The sequence below is a fragment of the Heloderma suspectum genome, chromosome 4 (assembly GCF_057233095.1).
Source record: "Heloderma suspectum isolate Gila_16-S chromosome 4, 16-S_ref, whole genome shotgun sequence".
In the NCBI taxonomy this organism is placed as follows: domain Eukaryota; kingdom Metazoa; phylum Chordata; class Lepidosauria; order Squamata; family Helodermatidae; genus Heloderma; species Heloderma suspectum.
In genome coordinates this window covers 166,318,007-166,331,812 of record NC_139461.1, presented here as the reverse complement: position 1 = coordinate 166,331,812, position 13,806 = coordinate 166,318,007, and the positions used below count along the sequence as shown (strand labels likewise).

Below are 13,806 nucleotides of genomic sequence, written 5' to 3'. Positions count from 1 at the left end.
AGGTAAGGACCTGGAGGTGCCGGGACAACTGGGCCAAGGGTGCCGAAGCGCACTGAAGCACTTCCGAGAGCCCGCAAGTTGCTCCAGATCACTTCGTGCCCCCTCCACTTCTCCTTGGAAGGGGCCCGTAGCAGCCTCCTTTGACTTGGGCTTCAGGCCTTGGGCCGAAGCAGTACACAGCCCTAGCGGAAAGATCCTTCACTTCAAATCCCACCACTATGTCTTTTTCCAGGGGTCCTGACTGGCTCCAAGCTGACTATCAGCTGGTGCAAATGAAGCAACTTGCATCTCAAGAGATTTCAGGGTGAGCCTGAAGAATCTTAGTGAACAACATGGTCACACGATCCCCACCGCCCAGGTTCACACAACACAGCTAGCTGCAGCTGGGCCTTGAATATTCAAAATGGCTCTGGGCACATGCTGCAGCTCACCATGGCTTATTTAAGCTACAGTGCGCCGTTTTGATCACGTGAATGGGGTCACTGTATGGGTCTGCCTTTGAACTATTGGGAAATCAGAGTTAGTTCAAAATAAAGCTGCTAGACTGCTTAGATCGAGTACTGGGGTCACATCTTGCCAGCAGTGAGAACAGCTCCACTGGTCCCAGTCCCTTTCTAAGCATAATCCAAAGAGCTGATAACTTTCCTTTAAAGCCCTTTATGGAAACGCTCCTAATGGACCACCTCTCCAGAAAGAAGTTGCTTTTACCAGGCCCCTGTGTTACATTGGTTTTAACTTGGAGGTTACAAGACCACAGAACCATGACAAGTATATATCCAGGGCATGGAAGGCCCAAGCCTTAAGCTTGGAACATTTTGTAGTCACCACTTGAACGATTTTGAACTACCACCAAGGAGGTCTAAAAACATAGCTATCTAAATGCAAAACTGGAAATTTCAGGAACATAAAGTCTTTAGCCAATACCAGATTCTGCAAGAATGGAAAACCAAGAGTGCTGGCTATGATTCTCCTTACCCAAAGTAGCAGTTCCAAAACTGCAGCATGCATGTGAACTTTTAAGCTTGCACCCATTACTAATATTACCACACTGAAAGAAAACACACACAGCACATTGCTTTACAGCGTGTGGGTGAGCAAGGTCTTCCGTGGCCTAAAGCAGTGATCTCACAGCCTTGGGTGGGGCAGCACAACACCCATTCCTTGGAGGAAGGGACAAGCCAAGTGACTTCTATCAGATATGAAATAGGCAGAATGCTGTTCAAAGGCATTTTCAACAAAGGAAGATCTAGTTCCTGCGTGTAATTATTTGTATTTCTACTATTTCTCTAGACTATTCCGCTACCTAGCAAATATATCTTCACCAATATCAAATATACAAAAAAAATAGAACTAGAGTGAATGTACAAAAAAAAGGGGGGGATTTATACCCACATTTTTTTTTTTTAAAGTTCAGCTTCTGCTTTTCTCCAACAGTAAGCCAGCAAGGTCATAGTCAAGTTGGCGGTACATTTAACTTACCTTTTCAAGCAATCTGCACAGTAGAAATTTACTTCAGCTCTCCAAGTCATAACCTATAGCTGCTGGACATTTCACTTTTGGGCAGCAGTGCTAGTGCTCATCACATCGAAGGCAGAGGGTATACGGCTTGCACAGGAGAGGAGGGAGAACTGGAGCTCATCCTTCTCAGGGATGGTAAACTGTTACGCTTCAGTGCTACCATCTGGCTTTTGCTATACGCTAACCCTGTACCTAATGAGAGGACTGCTGGATGCTATTGGATGGCTGCAGAAGAAACATGGAAGCAAGGCCAGCTACTTGCCTTCCCAGTCAGCTCCTTCCCAGGCCAATTTGAATAGAGACTGGCTTATTCCCTGCCACAGGTTAGGAGGAGGGAAGGAAGAGAAAGGACACTATCTTGCTGATCCGCTTGTGCTTCAAGAACTCACCTTTCCCTACCCATGAGGAAAGAGCTGTACTGCCACGTGGAAGTTCTGCTTTTTTACGGGAAGATGCTTTCTTATTCAAACCCTCAGAACTAAGGGAAGGACAAGAGAACTAAAATCAGGTCATTTTCATTTTTCCCAGCAAGCTCAACTACGAGCTTTAAAGCTCTTCCCTGATATCCAGCCAGAGCTGTTCTTGGAAGCTGGACAGTCCCCTCCCATTGCTATCCTATCACTTTGACCCTGCCTGTAACTAAGAGGATGTGCTATCCAGGTGCGGCAACTCCCTCACCTGGCACATAGGATGAATTGTTTAACTCGAAGGTAGCTTCATAGTTCAGATGGCACATAAAAAGCCTTGATAAAATCTGTGTCTTCATAATAAAGTACAAAAATGAGAAAACTGGTAGGCTAACCAACACTGATCTTTGTTACATCTTTGGCAACTTTCAGGAGTTCTTCCCCCCACCCCTTCTGTGTGTTTCACAACTCATCAACCCTTGCTGTGGGAATTACACAACAGGTCATGTCACAGGAGACCTGGCAGCAGCCAAGACACAGTGTCTGTCTAGATAGTGATGACTCAGGCTAAGGCAGAACTAAAATGTACAGCCTTAAGTTTTCTCCTCTTTCTTGAAGGGCCATTAACCCAGGAGTGTTAAAAGTGGATTCGCAGTGTGGTGGAAGAGGCTGCTATTTGAACAAAAAATCAAATCTCTTTGTATGCACCCAACCCCTTATACAATCCTGAAGTGACTCTCTCAATCACTGTTTCTATTTCATAGGAAAGCATAATGGCCTAGCTCATAGGTCATTGCTTCTGTTTTATAAATAAGTACCATGGTCCACCTCGCATATTTTTAAATGTTATGAGAAATCCTTAATGACTGTTTCACACTACATCGCCAGGTATCACACGATACAAAGCAGAGGAAACTATTTTATTTTAAACAGAGGGGCATTCTTTGCTTGCGTTAGTGTTAGAGAGTCAATGATTACATTGAATGACAGAGACTGAATTATCACTGCAATTTCCAGGCAAGCCCAGAGCTAGGAGTTGCTTCTGAGCATCCTTTACTGGTAGCCTCCTCTCAGCATCTCAGGCTCCCTAGAGAAAGGCTTCTTGTACAGTTTTAGGAGAGTCTAGGAATTTCCTATCCATCCAACACTTTGAATAGAAGGCCAATCACTCCACAGTGCAGGAGGTGTGAATGTGCAACTGATGGGGAGCATTATTCTCAGACCACAGAAGACTGCTTCTCTCCACAAGGCCAGATATTACATGGAACAGGACTTCTTCATACCAGTCTCACTGCTTCCAGCACGTCCGCCAGGACGTAAGTGCTGTCCCATGCTTGACCAGGTTGGCGCAGCGCCTTCTCCAGAATCTGAGCTGTCTGCTGAAGCTCTATAGGAGGTAGCTTGCATCTAGTCTGCTGCTGGCAGAAAAGGATCTCGTTCACCTCACCTTCAATCCTCCGGATATAAAGCAAAGGGAAAGCCTCTCTAAGGGTAGCCAAGACAGCATCTCGAAGCTGCGAGTCTCGGCACACCAAATTGAGAATAAAAATGCCTGCAGACAGGAAAGATAAGAAGCTTGGTTTACTAATAATCACAAAGTGAGTGGGATTAGTTAACAGGCAATTCCACTCCACTGAAAGCCCCCCTCTGACCCTCTGCAGTCTCAAGAACCTTTTACAAGAACTACCCTCACCTTTCTCTGCTTGTTTCTGCAATCCTGAGGGCTAAAAAAAAAAAAAACCAAGCTGCTTTGCAGTTCCAAATGTTTTTATATACTTGGAACCATTCACATCAGATATACCCTAACCAAAAGCACCAGTAAGCAAAGAACTGAAGCCTCAGTGATGGTAGCTCCTTGTCCTAAAATGTACAGGCACATAAGACCGATAGGCCCTCACCTTCAGTTTTCAGAAGGGACCTCACTTTCTGAAGAAAGGACTTCTCCACAAAGGCTGGGGGTGGGCAGCTCATTCCCAAGGCAGAGTCCTTGCTGTCCACATCAAACATAATGGCATCATAAGAGGAAGAAGCTGGAGGGGGGAGGGTGGGAAAGGGAAAAAACAGGAGCGTGTTCCTGTGAGATCAACAGAAATGGGATGAAGCAGTACAAATATATATTCTGATATCAACCCAAGATAGCTCAGTGTGGCCACACCATCCTGTGTGTTACCAGTAAAAGTTTCTGCAAGCAGCATATCTACATTATGCTGTCTCACACAGAGGTAGAAAATCACAGTCAGATATTTGGAAGGAACCATCCCCTCTGAAAAGGGCCTACAAAATCATTTTGCTTTCCAGTATAATACACTTCCTGCCAAGTAGGGCTGGCCCTAGATATTGGGACATCCTCAAGAGAAACTCATCCTCCTCAAGATCTTCCCCTATTACTACCATTTGATCCCCCACTACACCAGCTACCCTCTGCAGCATACACCTCCAGACAAAACTAGGTGAAGCTTGAGGAAACTGAGAAACAGATCTTGTAGAAGCATAGCTATTACTCTTTCCTTCTTGTGTCTAGATTGGTATATGTGTCTAGCATATAGCTTCACTATCAAAAACAAATGTCCCAATTTTCCAATGAGTAGACCAGACCTGTTGATAGCCAGCTGCAATTATTGGCATACCATGCTGCTTAACATTTGCATCAAGAAAGGCTGCCCTATCAAACAGAGTACAATAATCTACACGGAATTAGGTCTGTTTTCACAGGCTGTGAGATTTTTTTAAAGGGAGGTTACTGTCTCCAATTCACATCTCACTGGAAATAGCTCTTCTGACTGAAGACACCCTCCAGTGGCAAGCAGCTGTAATTAAGTTCTTAATAGGGAGACTAAGGGCCAAAGAAGATATGACAGGGGGAGACAAATTTGCTGTTCACATGTCTGGCCCATTAACTTGCAAAGCAGGGGGATCTTAACATCAAAAGATGGAGAAAGGAATTCAACCCTCCTTCTCACCTCCCCATGGCCTGTTCCCAAGATCTCCCTGCCACCTACTTCCAATGCCAGAGGTGTTCCAGGATGGAAGAAGAGTATCTGGGGTGATGAACCAGGAGAGGTAAGGTGGGATAGGGTTCTCTTGTGCTTACCATACATCCCTTTTGATGAAGCTTTCTCCATCTCCCCACCCCCGCCCCTTTTGCAAGCCATTTTTCTGTCTGGCCTTGGAGTCTGGCTGGGAGCTGGAGAAAATCATAGACAGGGGAAGCATTCAGCACCCCAACCTTGCCTCTTCTCCACATGAATTTACTCCCCAACCCCACTCTGTTCGGTGTATTCCAAAACTTACCTGCAGCCATCATGCCTGGCCACATCTTAAGGATATCGGAATTAACTTGCTGGATCAAAGCAAAGGTCCAGCTAGTCCAGCATCTTGCTCCCAACGGCCAGCATTCCACCCACAAAGCAGGCAGCATCGCACCCACATTGCTTGTTCTCAACACCCGGTATTCAGAGGTAAGCTCCCTCTGACAAGGACAATCTTTTAGAAACCATGGTCACTGATAGACACCCACCTGTTTTTTGTTGTTGTTGAACTGTTAAGTTTGAATAATATAACCAACATCAGGGCTTCCTTTTATAATTGCCATGCTAGTGGGGGAAAAACTGTTCCCATTAAAGTATGCTTTGGATCACTACCATCTCCTTAGTGCTAAGAGTGGTTCTCAAGGCCCCACATTTAAATAGGGCCCTTTGACATCTACAATATGAAAAAAGCAAGAGCTGGATGTTGGTGTTTGGTGTTGCAAAACAAACAAACAAACAAACAGTTTCTGCATTGCCATAGGTTTCATGGCATCATAGGGCAGAACAACATGTAATTCTGCAATTGTTTTGACAGAGTTATTGCAGCTGAGGCTGCATGAAAGAGGAGCTTCTTAATCCTTTCCTCTTGCACCATTTTCATACTTGAATCAATTTCTAGCCCACTTGTTCCTTCCCACTGTTCTAAGCAATTAAAAAAAAAGCAGCAGAGATTCACGCTAGAATTCTGAGGTGCTTGGCCTCCAGAAAATCCGAGGACACGTGTTTGTATGGCACCCCAAAGCACTTTTTGCGATACCCAAGGGTGCACCGTTCACCAAGGCCTGGCGTCACCATGGATGAGCCTGAGAAGTCATTACCTTCTGCTGCTGCAAGGTCAGCAACATAAACTAAGCCATCTGCGATGTGAACTTTGAGCCTGTCTTCTGGCAAAAAGCCAAACCAGCCTGTAGCCACTTCCAGCATGGCTGGGTCAACCTCCACCACATCAATGCAGCACTGCAAGAAGTAGTCATGGATGAAGAGGGGCAGGCTGCCGCCACCAAGGCCAATCACCAGCACACGGATCAGGGCCTCTGCAATCAGCACACAGAGCAGTTGTGAATCAACAGGCATAAGTGGAAGGATATACCTGCCAACAGGAAGCACGGCGTATGAGGCTTTCCTGTCACCCTTCTCAATGCATCCCAAGCCTCAGTACACATGCACACCCCAAACCTTTTATGGCTCTATTACAACTGCCAGCTGAATGAGAGTTGTGTTCCAGAGGTGTGAGGGGAAGGATATGAATCCCAGCTGCCTCCAGTTTAAATGACAAGTTGCAGGAAGACAGATTCCAGCTGAACATCAGGAAAAACTTCCTGACTAGAGCAATACGACAGTGGAACCAATGACCTAGGGAAATGGTGGGCTCTCCCACACTGGAGGCCTTCAAGACGAGGCTGGACAGCCATCTGTCAGGGATGCTCTGACTTGGATTCCTGCACTGAGCAGGTGATTGGACTCGACGGTTTTATAGGCCCCTTCCAACCCTATTATTCTATGATTCTATGACAACTGGAGCCCCATTTCAACAGACCTTTTGAGCCTGTAAAGAAATCCTTAAGTGTTCACTGCTCTATAATCTGGTATTCTGGAGTTGCAGTTAAGCCCATTGCCAGGAGCACTCAAGGGCCAGGAAGTGTTGGATGCAATCAGCTGACTGTGCTCCTGGCAAAGACACCCCAGTATAGAGATTTTGAGAACACCAACTGCCAAGTATGGATGCCAGAACACGCCCCTCACCCACCCAATGCAACTGTGGGAAGGAATCCAACTGAATCCTAGGCATGCAGGTCAAGATGCCACCCAATGTGGTAACTCGTCCATTCTGGCCCCATACAAAAGGCACCCTACAGCAGGGATGGGCAACTCTGGAGGCTCTTGGGGCCATTTTCCCACCAGAGCCCCCCCTGGGCTGCACATCTGCTGCTGCACCACTGAATTTTGCAGCAGCAAAAAAACCCAAGCAGCAGACCTCTAAGGCTAAAATGGCCAAGTTTAGCTTGGAGCTAAATTCGGTAGTGTGGCAGAAGGCACATGCAGCCCATCTGTCTCCCATCCCTGCCCTACAGGGAGGCCACAGCTGGACAGGGAAAGGTGCAGAGGACTAACCCCTGCCTCTTAGTTGCCATGGCCAGCACATACACTAGTCCTTTGTCCTGCGTAATCCCAGAGAAAAATACCCTTAGAGGCAACCTACTTCTCACTGCAAGGGCAGCTGTGGCACAGACCCACCACCCAAGCCACTCTACAGATTGATGTTGTATCAGCACATTTTAAATGGCATTGGATTTTAAAAGATTAGCAGCATGGCCTCGAGGATGCTAGGAATATGGCAGTCTCCTGGGAAATGCAAGCACAACTGTAGTGTCTGCATGGACCTGCCACTGAACCCACATAGCTCCTTGATTCTGAACAGCCTCCCCAAGGGCAGCATCTACTTGTACCAGCAAACAAGGCCACCTCTTGTGTACCAACCATGGACTTTACACAGAAATGCAATACTTACTGCTGCCCATTGCATTTAATGGCCTTTTGCCCCATCATTTAAAAAAGCACACTCATGTATATCTGCTGATCTGCCCAAGTGGACTCTAGCCAATGAAAATATATGCCACACTTTAGGAATCTTTTAAAGGTTCCACAGGACTTGAGCTTTAGTACCCACAAACGTACACTGAAGATGGAAAATGGAAATCACTAGAGTTACTAGCCACTGCATATGCCTAGCTGTGGAGCAGCATTAGGATTCTCTCAGGCTTCTTAATCACGCCCTGCTTTTTAGCTGTGGAACAGGATAGGCTAAGAGAGCCCTCTACAAATACCACCTCACCTACATGCTGGGCTAGAATGGAAATGAATTTGATGTTGCGACCTACCTGGGAGGCATTCAGGATTTTTCAGCAGGCAGAGTCCCGCAACCATGGCTCTGTGGTGAGCACAACATAAGTAGCTTTTGTCAATCGACTGACTGCCCAATATAGGAGTGGGTTCAACATGGTCACTGGAGGCTGCTTTCTTCTTCTTCTTGTGCTTCTTATTCCCTGTCCAATGTTAAGTAAAGAACTACTTAGATGGGCAAACATATTACCATGTAGAAGAAGTGGGGGATGGAGTATGACAAATTAAATAACTTGGGAAATGAGACCACTATTCTAAATAGACAGTTTGCCTCCCCCCCCCACCCCGGGTCAAGGTCAGCACCAGCATCAATGTCCTACTCCAAGTTCTCTCAACAAATTATTTCCCTTCTTCCCACTAGAGCAAGTTCTGATGGCTTTGGTTACAACAACCCTATCCACTTTGAGCCCTCTATCAAGTACGGGAGACTGGAGGGACAAACAGAGGCTCAGTGCATGTAGAAGCCTGTCTGTTTCTGGGAAGACCCTCCAGATTCTGGAAAGACATGATTGTGCCTGTTTTGCCATGACTTCAAGCTGGGCAGGTTTCCACACTCACTCATTTCCTGTACTTCAGTTCCTTGCTCCTGCCGGCAGCCCTCATTCTACATGACAGTAGCCTGTAGTTGCTTGATGAAGCCTCAATTTTCCTTGTCGTTAACCCATCCCCTCATTTCATCTTTGCCATGCCTCTCATTTCACCTTTGTGGGATGCCCTGGATGAAAGCCTTGCTTCCGACTGCACCACGTTCCTGTTGCTGAGGAAGATGAGGCGGCGGAAATAGCGGGCATCATCTCCTTTCACATCCTCAATAACATACTCCCCACTAAGGGGGCTTGTATCACGATGCTGGATGGTGCGGATCCCAATGTCTCCACCCACTGACAGAAAGGGCACCTGCAGGAGAAGGCAATCTGAACTTGCCACCACCCCACAGACAGCACCAGCAGAAAGCATGGAAACAGACACATCAACGCATGAAGTTACCCTATAGTGAGTTGGGCCACTGGTCTATCTCTCCTAGCATCTACTCTGACTACTTGAACTAGAATCTAGTCTCTAGGGTTTTAGGTTAGGATGACTCTCCCAGCCCTGCTAGATGGCAGGGACTGAACCGGATGCCTTTTGCGTGCAAAAATCACTACCACTGAACTAAGGGCCCTCTGTAAACAGGAGGCAATGCCAATTTTACTCCATGCATTCTGGACCCAGCTGACCTTACTAATGCACATTTATTACATTTTGCTTGAAAAGGCCCATAAATGGCATTTAGTGGCCAAACATGAGCTGAAACTCAGAGGACTTTTGGCAGGGTTCTACCATTTTTGGCTGGCTGTGGCAGCCATGCCCAAAACTGTCATCACATGGTTGCTGCCCCTCTCCCATCCAGAAGCAGTGGCCAAGGAAGCCCCCATGCCCCCATTTCTTTCCCTGTAAGCACACTCAGTGAAAGCCTTTCCCAAGGCACTACGTGTTACGCTGTTTTATTTTCTGCAGCCCTTGGGGGGGGGGGGAAATCCCAATTCTTTAAGTAGCTCAGTCAGGACATGGAAACAGAATTATCCCAACAAGCAAATATATCCTTTTTACAGCACAAGCTCTACATCTGAACTCTTACCCTGTTCTGAAAAATATGAATTAGAAGATGCCACATAAGATTTTGGACTGAAGAGCTATACTGTATAGAAGAGCTATACTGTAGGGCAAAGCAAGGATACATAGCAAGATCGATTTACCTGCTGCTGAGCTGGGAGGCCAGGTGGGGCCAGTTCCATCACCTTTTCTGATAGTTCTGCCTGGATGGCTCCCATTCCTTCATAGTGTTGATCTCTGTGCAAGGCCACCGTTACCAAGCGCCAGAATCCAGCACTTGTAGCCAATTGCTTCCGCCCCTCCTCTGTCCCAAACAACCACTCAGTTTCTCTGCCCTGTGGGACTGGGGAGAAGCAACATCGCAAATATGGATAGTGTAGAAACTAGGGCCCCTGTATCTGAACAAGATAAGCCAGCCCCAACACCTTATCTGGGCTATGCTGGAGCAACCCATAGACTAGCAACCCATTTCCTATCTGGGATGTTAAAAGAATAGACCACGTTACCTCAGACTACCCCTTGGGGGTTATGTCTCAACTTAAATGACTAGGCAGAAGATTTTCCCTTCATCTTAACAAGAGAAATGAAAATATTTAGAAACATAATTTGTAAAAGCAAATGACAATAATTAATTCTTTGACAGCTCCCCTCCACCCAGTGGCTGAGGAGAGCAAGGGGAACTGATATTTGGAATATTTAGAAGCAAAAGCATGTTCTCGTGTATTATTTTCAATGCCCTCTTTTTTCAATCTGCTTATGAGTAACTATTCAGGGTTGCTGCTGCTTTCTTTTGGAAGAAAGAAGGTATACGCATACCACGGACAGGAAAGAAAAGAGGCACAATTCACTAACCCGGACTTGTCAATTCACCAAAAACAATGGTCTGAACAGTAATCACAACTTTGCTATCGCTGCACTATAAGACATTGCTTTTCAGTATATTTCAAGAGGTCTCAACTTCTGAGACATTAGCCATGTCTAAGAGAGGGAGAGTTTGAGAGATTCTTTCATGCTATTTGGATGTAACTTGAGCTTTGCAACCTGTGCCAGCCAAGGAGGACGTAAACTCACTGATGAAGATGGCGAACTGGTTGTCACGAGACACTTTCACAGCCAGGTTGTGCACTACGTGCAAAGTGTAGCGGGCTTGGCCAGTGTCCTTACTGCAGAGATCCAGAGAGATGCTCCCTGAACCGGGGTTCTTATCAAGCTGGCTCCGTAACAGAGAGTACTGTTGCCTCTCTTTCACTGCCTCAATCAGATGCTCCATGCTCTTGAACCGGACAGGCTTGTCCTGTGCTTCAGCACACAACTCCAGGATGCATAAAGCTGAGCCTGAGACTTGCCTGATCTTTGTCATAACATAGATGAAGACAGGCAGGGCAAATTCTCCCTCTGCAGTGCCTGCTTCATTGCCAGAGACTTGGTGTATTCGAACCATCCAGCCTTCCCGGGAGAAATATTCCACGGCTGCCTTCAATACATGAGCTTGGGCCAAGGAGACACACAGGTAACGGCCCCCGAATTGCAGGACACGGCCAATTTCAGCAAACATTCTTTCTGCCCTGTTCAAAGTGGTCTCTTCCCCATCAGTCAGGAGGGCATCGAGAGTGCCTTTGTCCAGCACCACATGGAAGCGGCCATCAGGGAAATCCATCTGCAGCACATCCATGACCATGTAAGTCATCTTGGGTCTCAGGTGAGCACTGCGTTCTTGCATCTGCTTGACAACCACCTCACTAATGTCCACATTGACGATATCTCGATACCCCTCATCATAAATTTGCTCACTCAGTTCTGAGTTGCCACAGCCAACAACCAGGATCTAGCAGAAAAGCACATAAAGAATGTCACATACATTTTGAGCAAACCAGAGTGGTTGCTTAATACAGACATTCCCACAAGACTCATGCATAATATTCCAGCATCTGCTCAGAGGACAGAGCATGAGAAGGGGTATCAACCAGAACTACCCTTGCTATGTATCATCTCCCCTCCTAATCAAAAGCCCCTCAAAGTGGCTGTTAGGTAGATCTCAAGCAGCTTGTACACAACCCACCAGGAAGTTGTTCTACACAAAGGCCATTGAAATAAACAAGAGTGACCCAGGAGCATAAAAGTCATGGAGGGGAATGCCTCATTTTAATTTGCGGGAACGGTGGGGGAGATTTGGATTTACACCTCAGGTATCAAAATGTTTCATGTCAACCCTTTACCTGGCCCAAACAAAAGCCACGTTTTTAAACTACAAGCTATTCAGGGAGCAATCCTATGTCCTCTAGACAGTGTCTGGAGGACATAGTTTTTTTCAGTTTCCTGGCTGCGAGCTCAAGAGGCAGGGCTCCAAGCTTGGAGGCAGGAGATTGTGCTCCCCACTCCCTCTGCTCTGGCTACCTCTCTGTACTCGGAAAATGGAGCACAGAAATAGTGAGAAGGGGGCGTTCTCAGGGAGGGAAGGAGACCAGGGCAGCAGCCATGCAAGATATCCTATGGCATCCCCAGCCTCCTTCCCTCCCCATTGCCTCTGCTAGACAGACGAAAACACCCATCTAGCTTAAATGGTCCGAGTTCAGAGGCTTACAAGAACCCAGAACGCATCCCATAGGATTGCACCCTAAGTGGGGTGGAGACAAGGGCTCTGGCATCTCATCTCTGGTCTAGCTATGCAGTATGGTGAAGTGGGAATAAAACGGTAAAATAGATTGTACCACTTCAGATTGCAGGCAAGGGATCACAGTTGTAAAGCTTCCTGGTGTAAAAAGCCTAGCTACAAACAGACAACTGCCCTAGGCAATGCTTAGCTGTAAGTCCTATTGACCTCAATGAAGGTTACTTCTGAGTATATATTATATACCTACTTTTAAATTTATTTTCTTTCAAAAAACATTTCTGTACTGCTTTTTATTAAAAGTAAATGAATCCCAAAGCATTTTACAATACAAAATCATGATAAAACACAAGAACACCAATCAATAAAACAAAACCTCAACTAAAATAACTACGGGTAGCTGACAGTACTAGCAATTCAGGGAATGCCTGGCCAAACAAGCGTGTCTGCCGTTGACAGTGGAAACACCCCACACTAGAAGCCTGCCTGATCTCAATGCAGAGATCATTTCGCGTGGTGGCTCTCCGCAACTGAGAAGGCCCTTCTGCGCACCACGGCCAAATGGTCTTCGTTACGGTTGGCGCCCCCCACCCCCCAACGTAACGGCCGGAACAGCCCGTACAGGAGAAGGCACTGTCTCCGATAACCCGGAACGGGGCTGTTCAGGGTTTTATAAGCCAGCAGTGACCCCTTGGACATGGCTGGGTGGCTCACTGGCAGCCAGCGCAAAGCTTTCGGCAGCGGAGTCCTACGAACGCAATGGGAAGCTCCGCAGAGCGATCCGGCAGCCGCATTCTGCCCAAGCTGCGGCTTCCCCACCAAGCTCAAGGCCGGCTCCACATAAAGAGCACCACAGCAGCCCAGTATTGCGCAGGCTCCCGGGCTAACGGGCGTTGGCTTCTTCTTAAGGTGCCACCTCTCGTCAGAGATGAGCTACCGTTACAGCCATTTCTGGTTCTGACGCCGCAGCGCCGAACGGCCGCACAGCTGAACCATCCCCGCAAATTCCTCAGCCACGGCGTCCGCCTTCTTCCTACGGACTTTCCCCCTTCCATTTCCCCTCGCACAACGAATGGGAGCACGGCGCGCCTCTCGCCTGGCATAATAGGACCAGAGTACAACTTCCTTAGCAAGTACGGCCAATTACGAGCGGCGGCTTCTCCCTCCGCCCCCGGCCACACGCGCGTCGCCCCCTTCAGCCAACAGCCCCCGGCCCGCTCCCGCCCAGCTTGCGCTGCCTCACCGAGTCCCGCGGGCGCAGATACCGCTCCAGGGGCGTCCGGAGCGCTTCCCACTCCCCGTACCACTCAAAGGCGCGCTCGCCTCGCTCCCGGAAGAAGCGCTCCCAGTAGTCGGCCGAGGCGAAGTCCCGCGCGCGCCTCGGCAGCAGCCGGGGCCCCTCCATGGCGACGGCCGCGAGGGCCAGACGCCCAGGCGCGCGCAACGGGGACGGCCGCCAGCAACGCCCACA

General features: G+C 47.7%; 1 protein-coding gene across 2 annotated transcripts; it reads right to left on the bottom strand.

The window, feature by feature from the left end:
• Positions 1-2,830: 2,830 nt before the first annotated feature.
• Positions 2,831-13,805, bottom strand: METTL13 (methyltransferase 13, eEF1A N-terminus and K55). 2 transcript variants are annotated; one of them, XM_084851129.1, is made up of 8 exons: positions 13,579-13,805; positions 10,799-11,552; positions 9,871-10,070; positions 8,836-9,031; positions 8,113-8,277; positions 6,052-6,267; positions 3,824-3,955; positions 2,831-3,477 (listed from the first exon to the last, which is right to left on the bottom strand). In XM_084851129.1, the coding sequence occupies exons 1-8, from the start codon at positions 13,738-13,740 to the stop codon at positions 3,203-3,205; spliced, it is 2,100 nt and encodes a 699-aa protein (XP_084707255.1). In that variant the 5' UTR covers positions 13,741-13,805; the 3' UTR covers positions 2,831-3,202. The 2 variants fall into 2 exon arrangements, with proteins under 2 accessions (XP_084707255.1, XP_084707256.1); XM_084851130.1 differs by lacking the exon at positions 6,052-6,267.
• Between the last annotated feature and the right edge of the window lies 1 nt (position 13,806).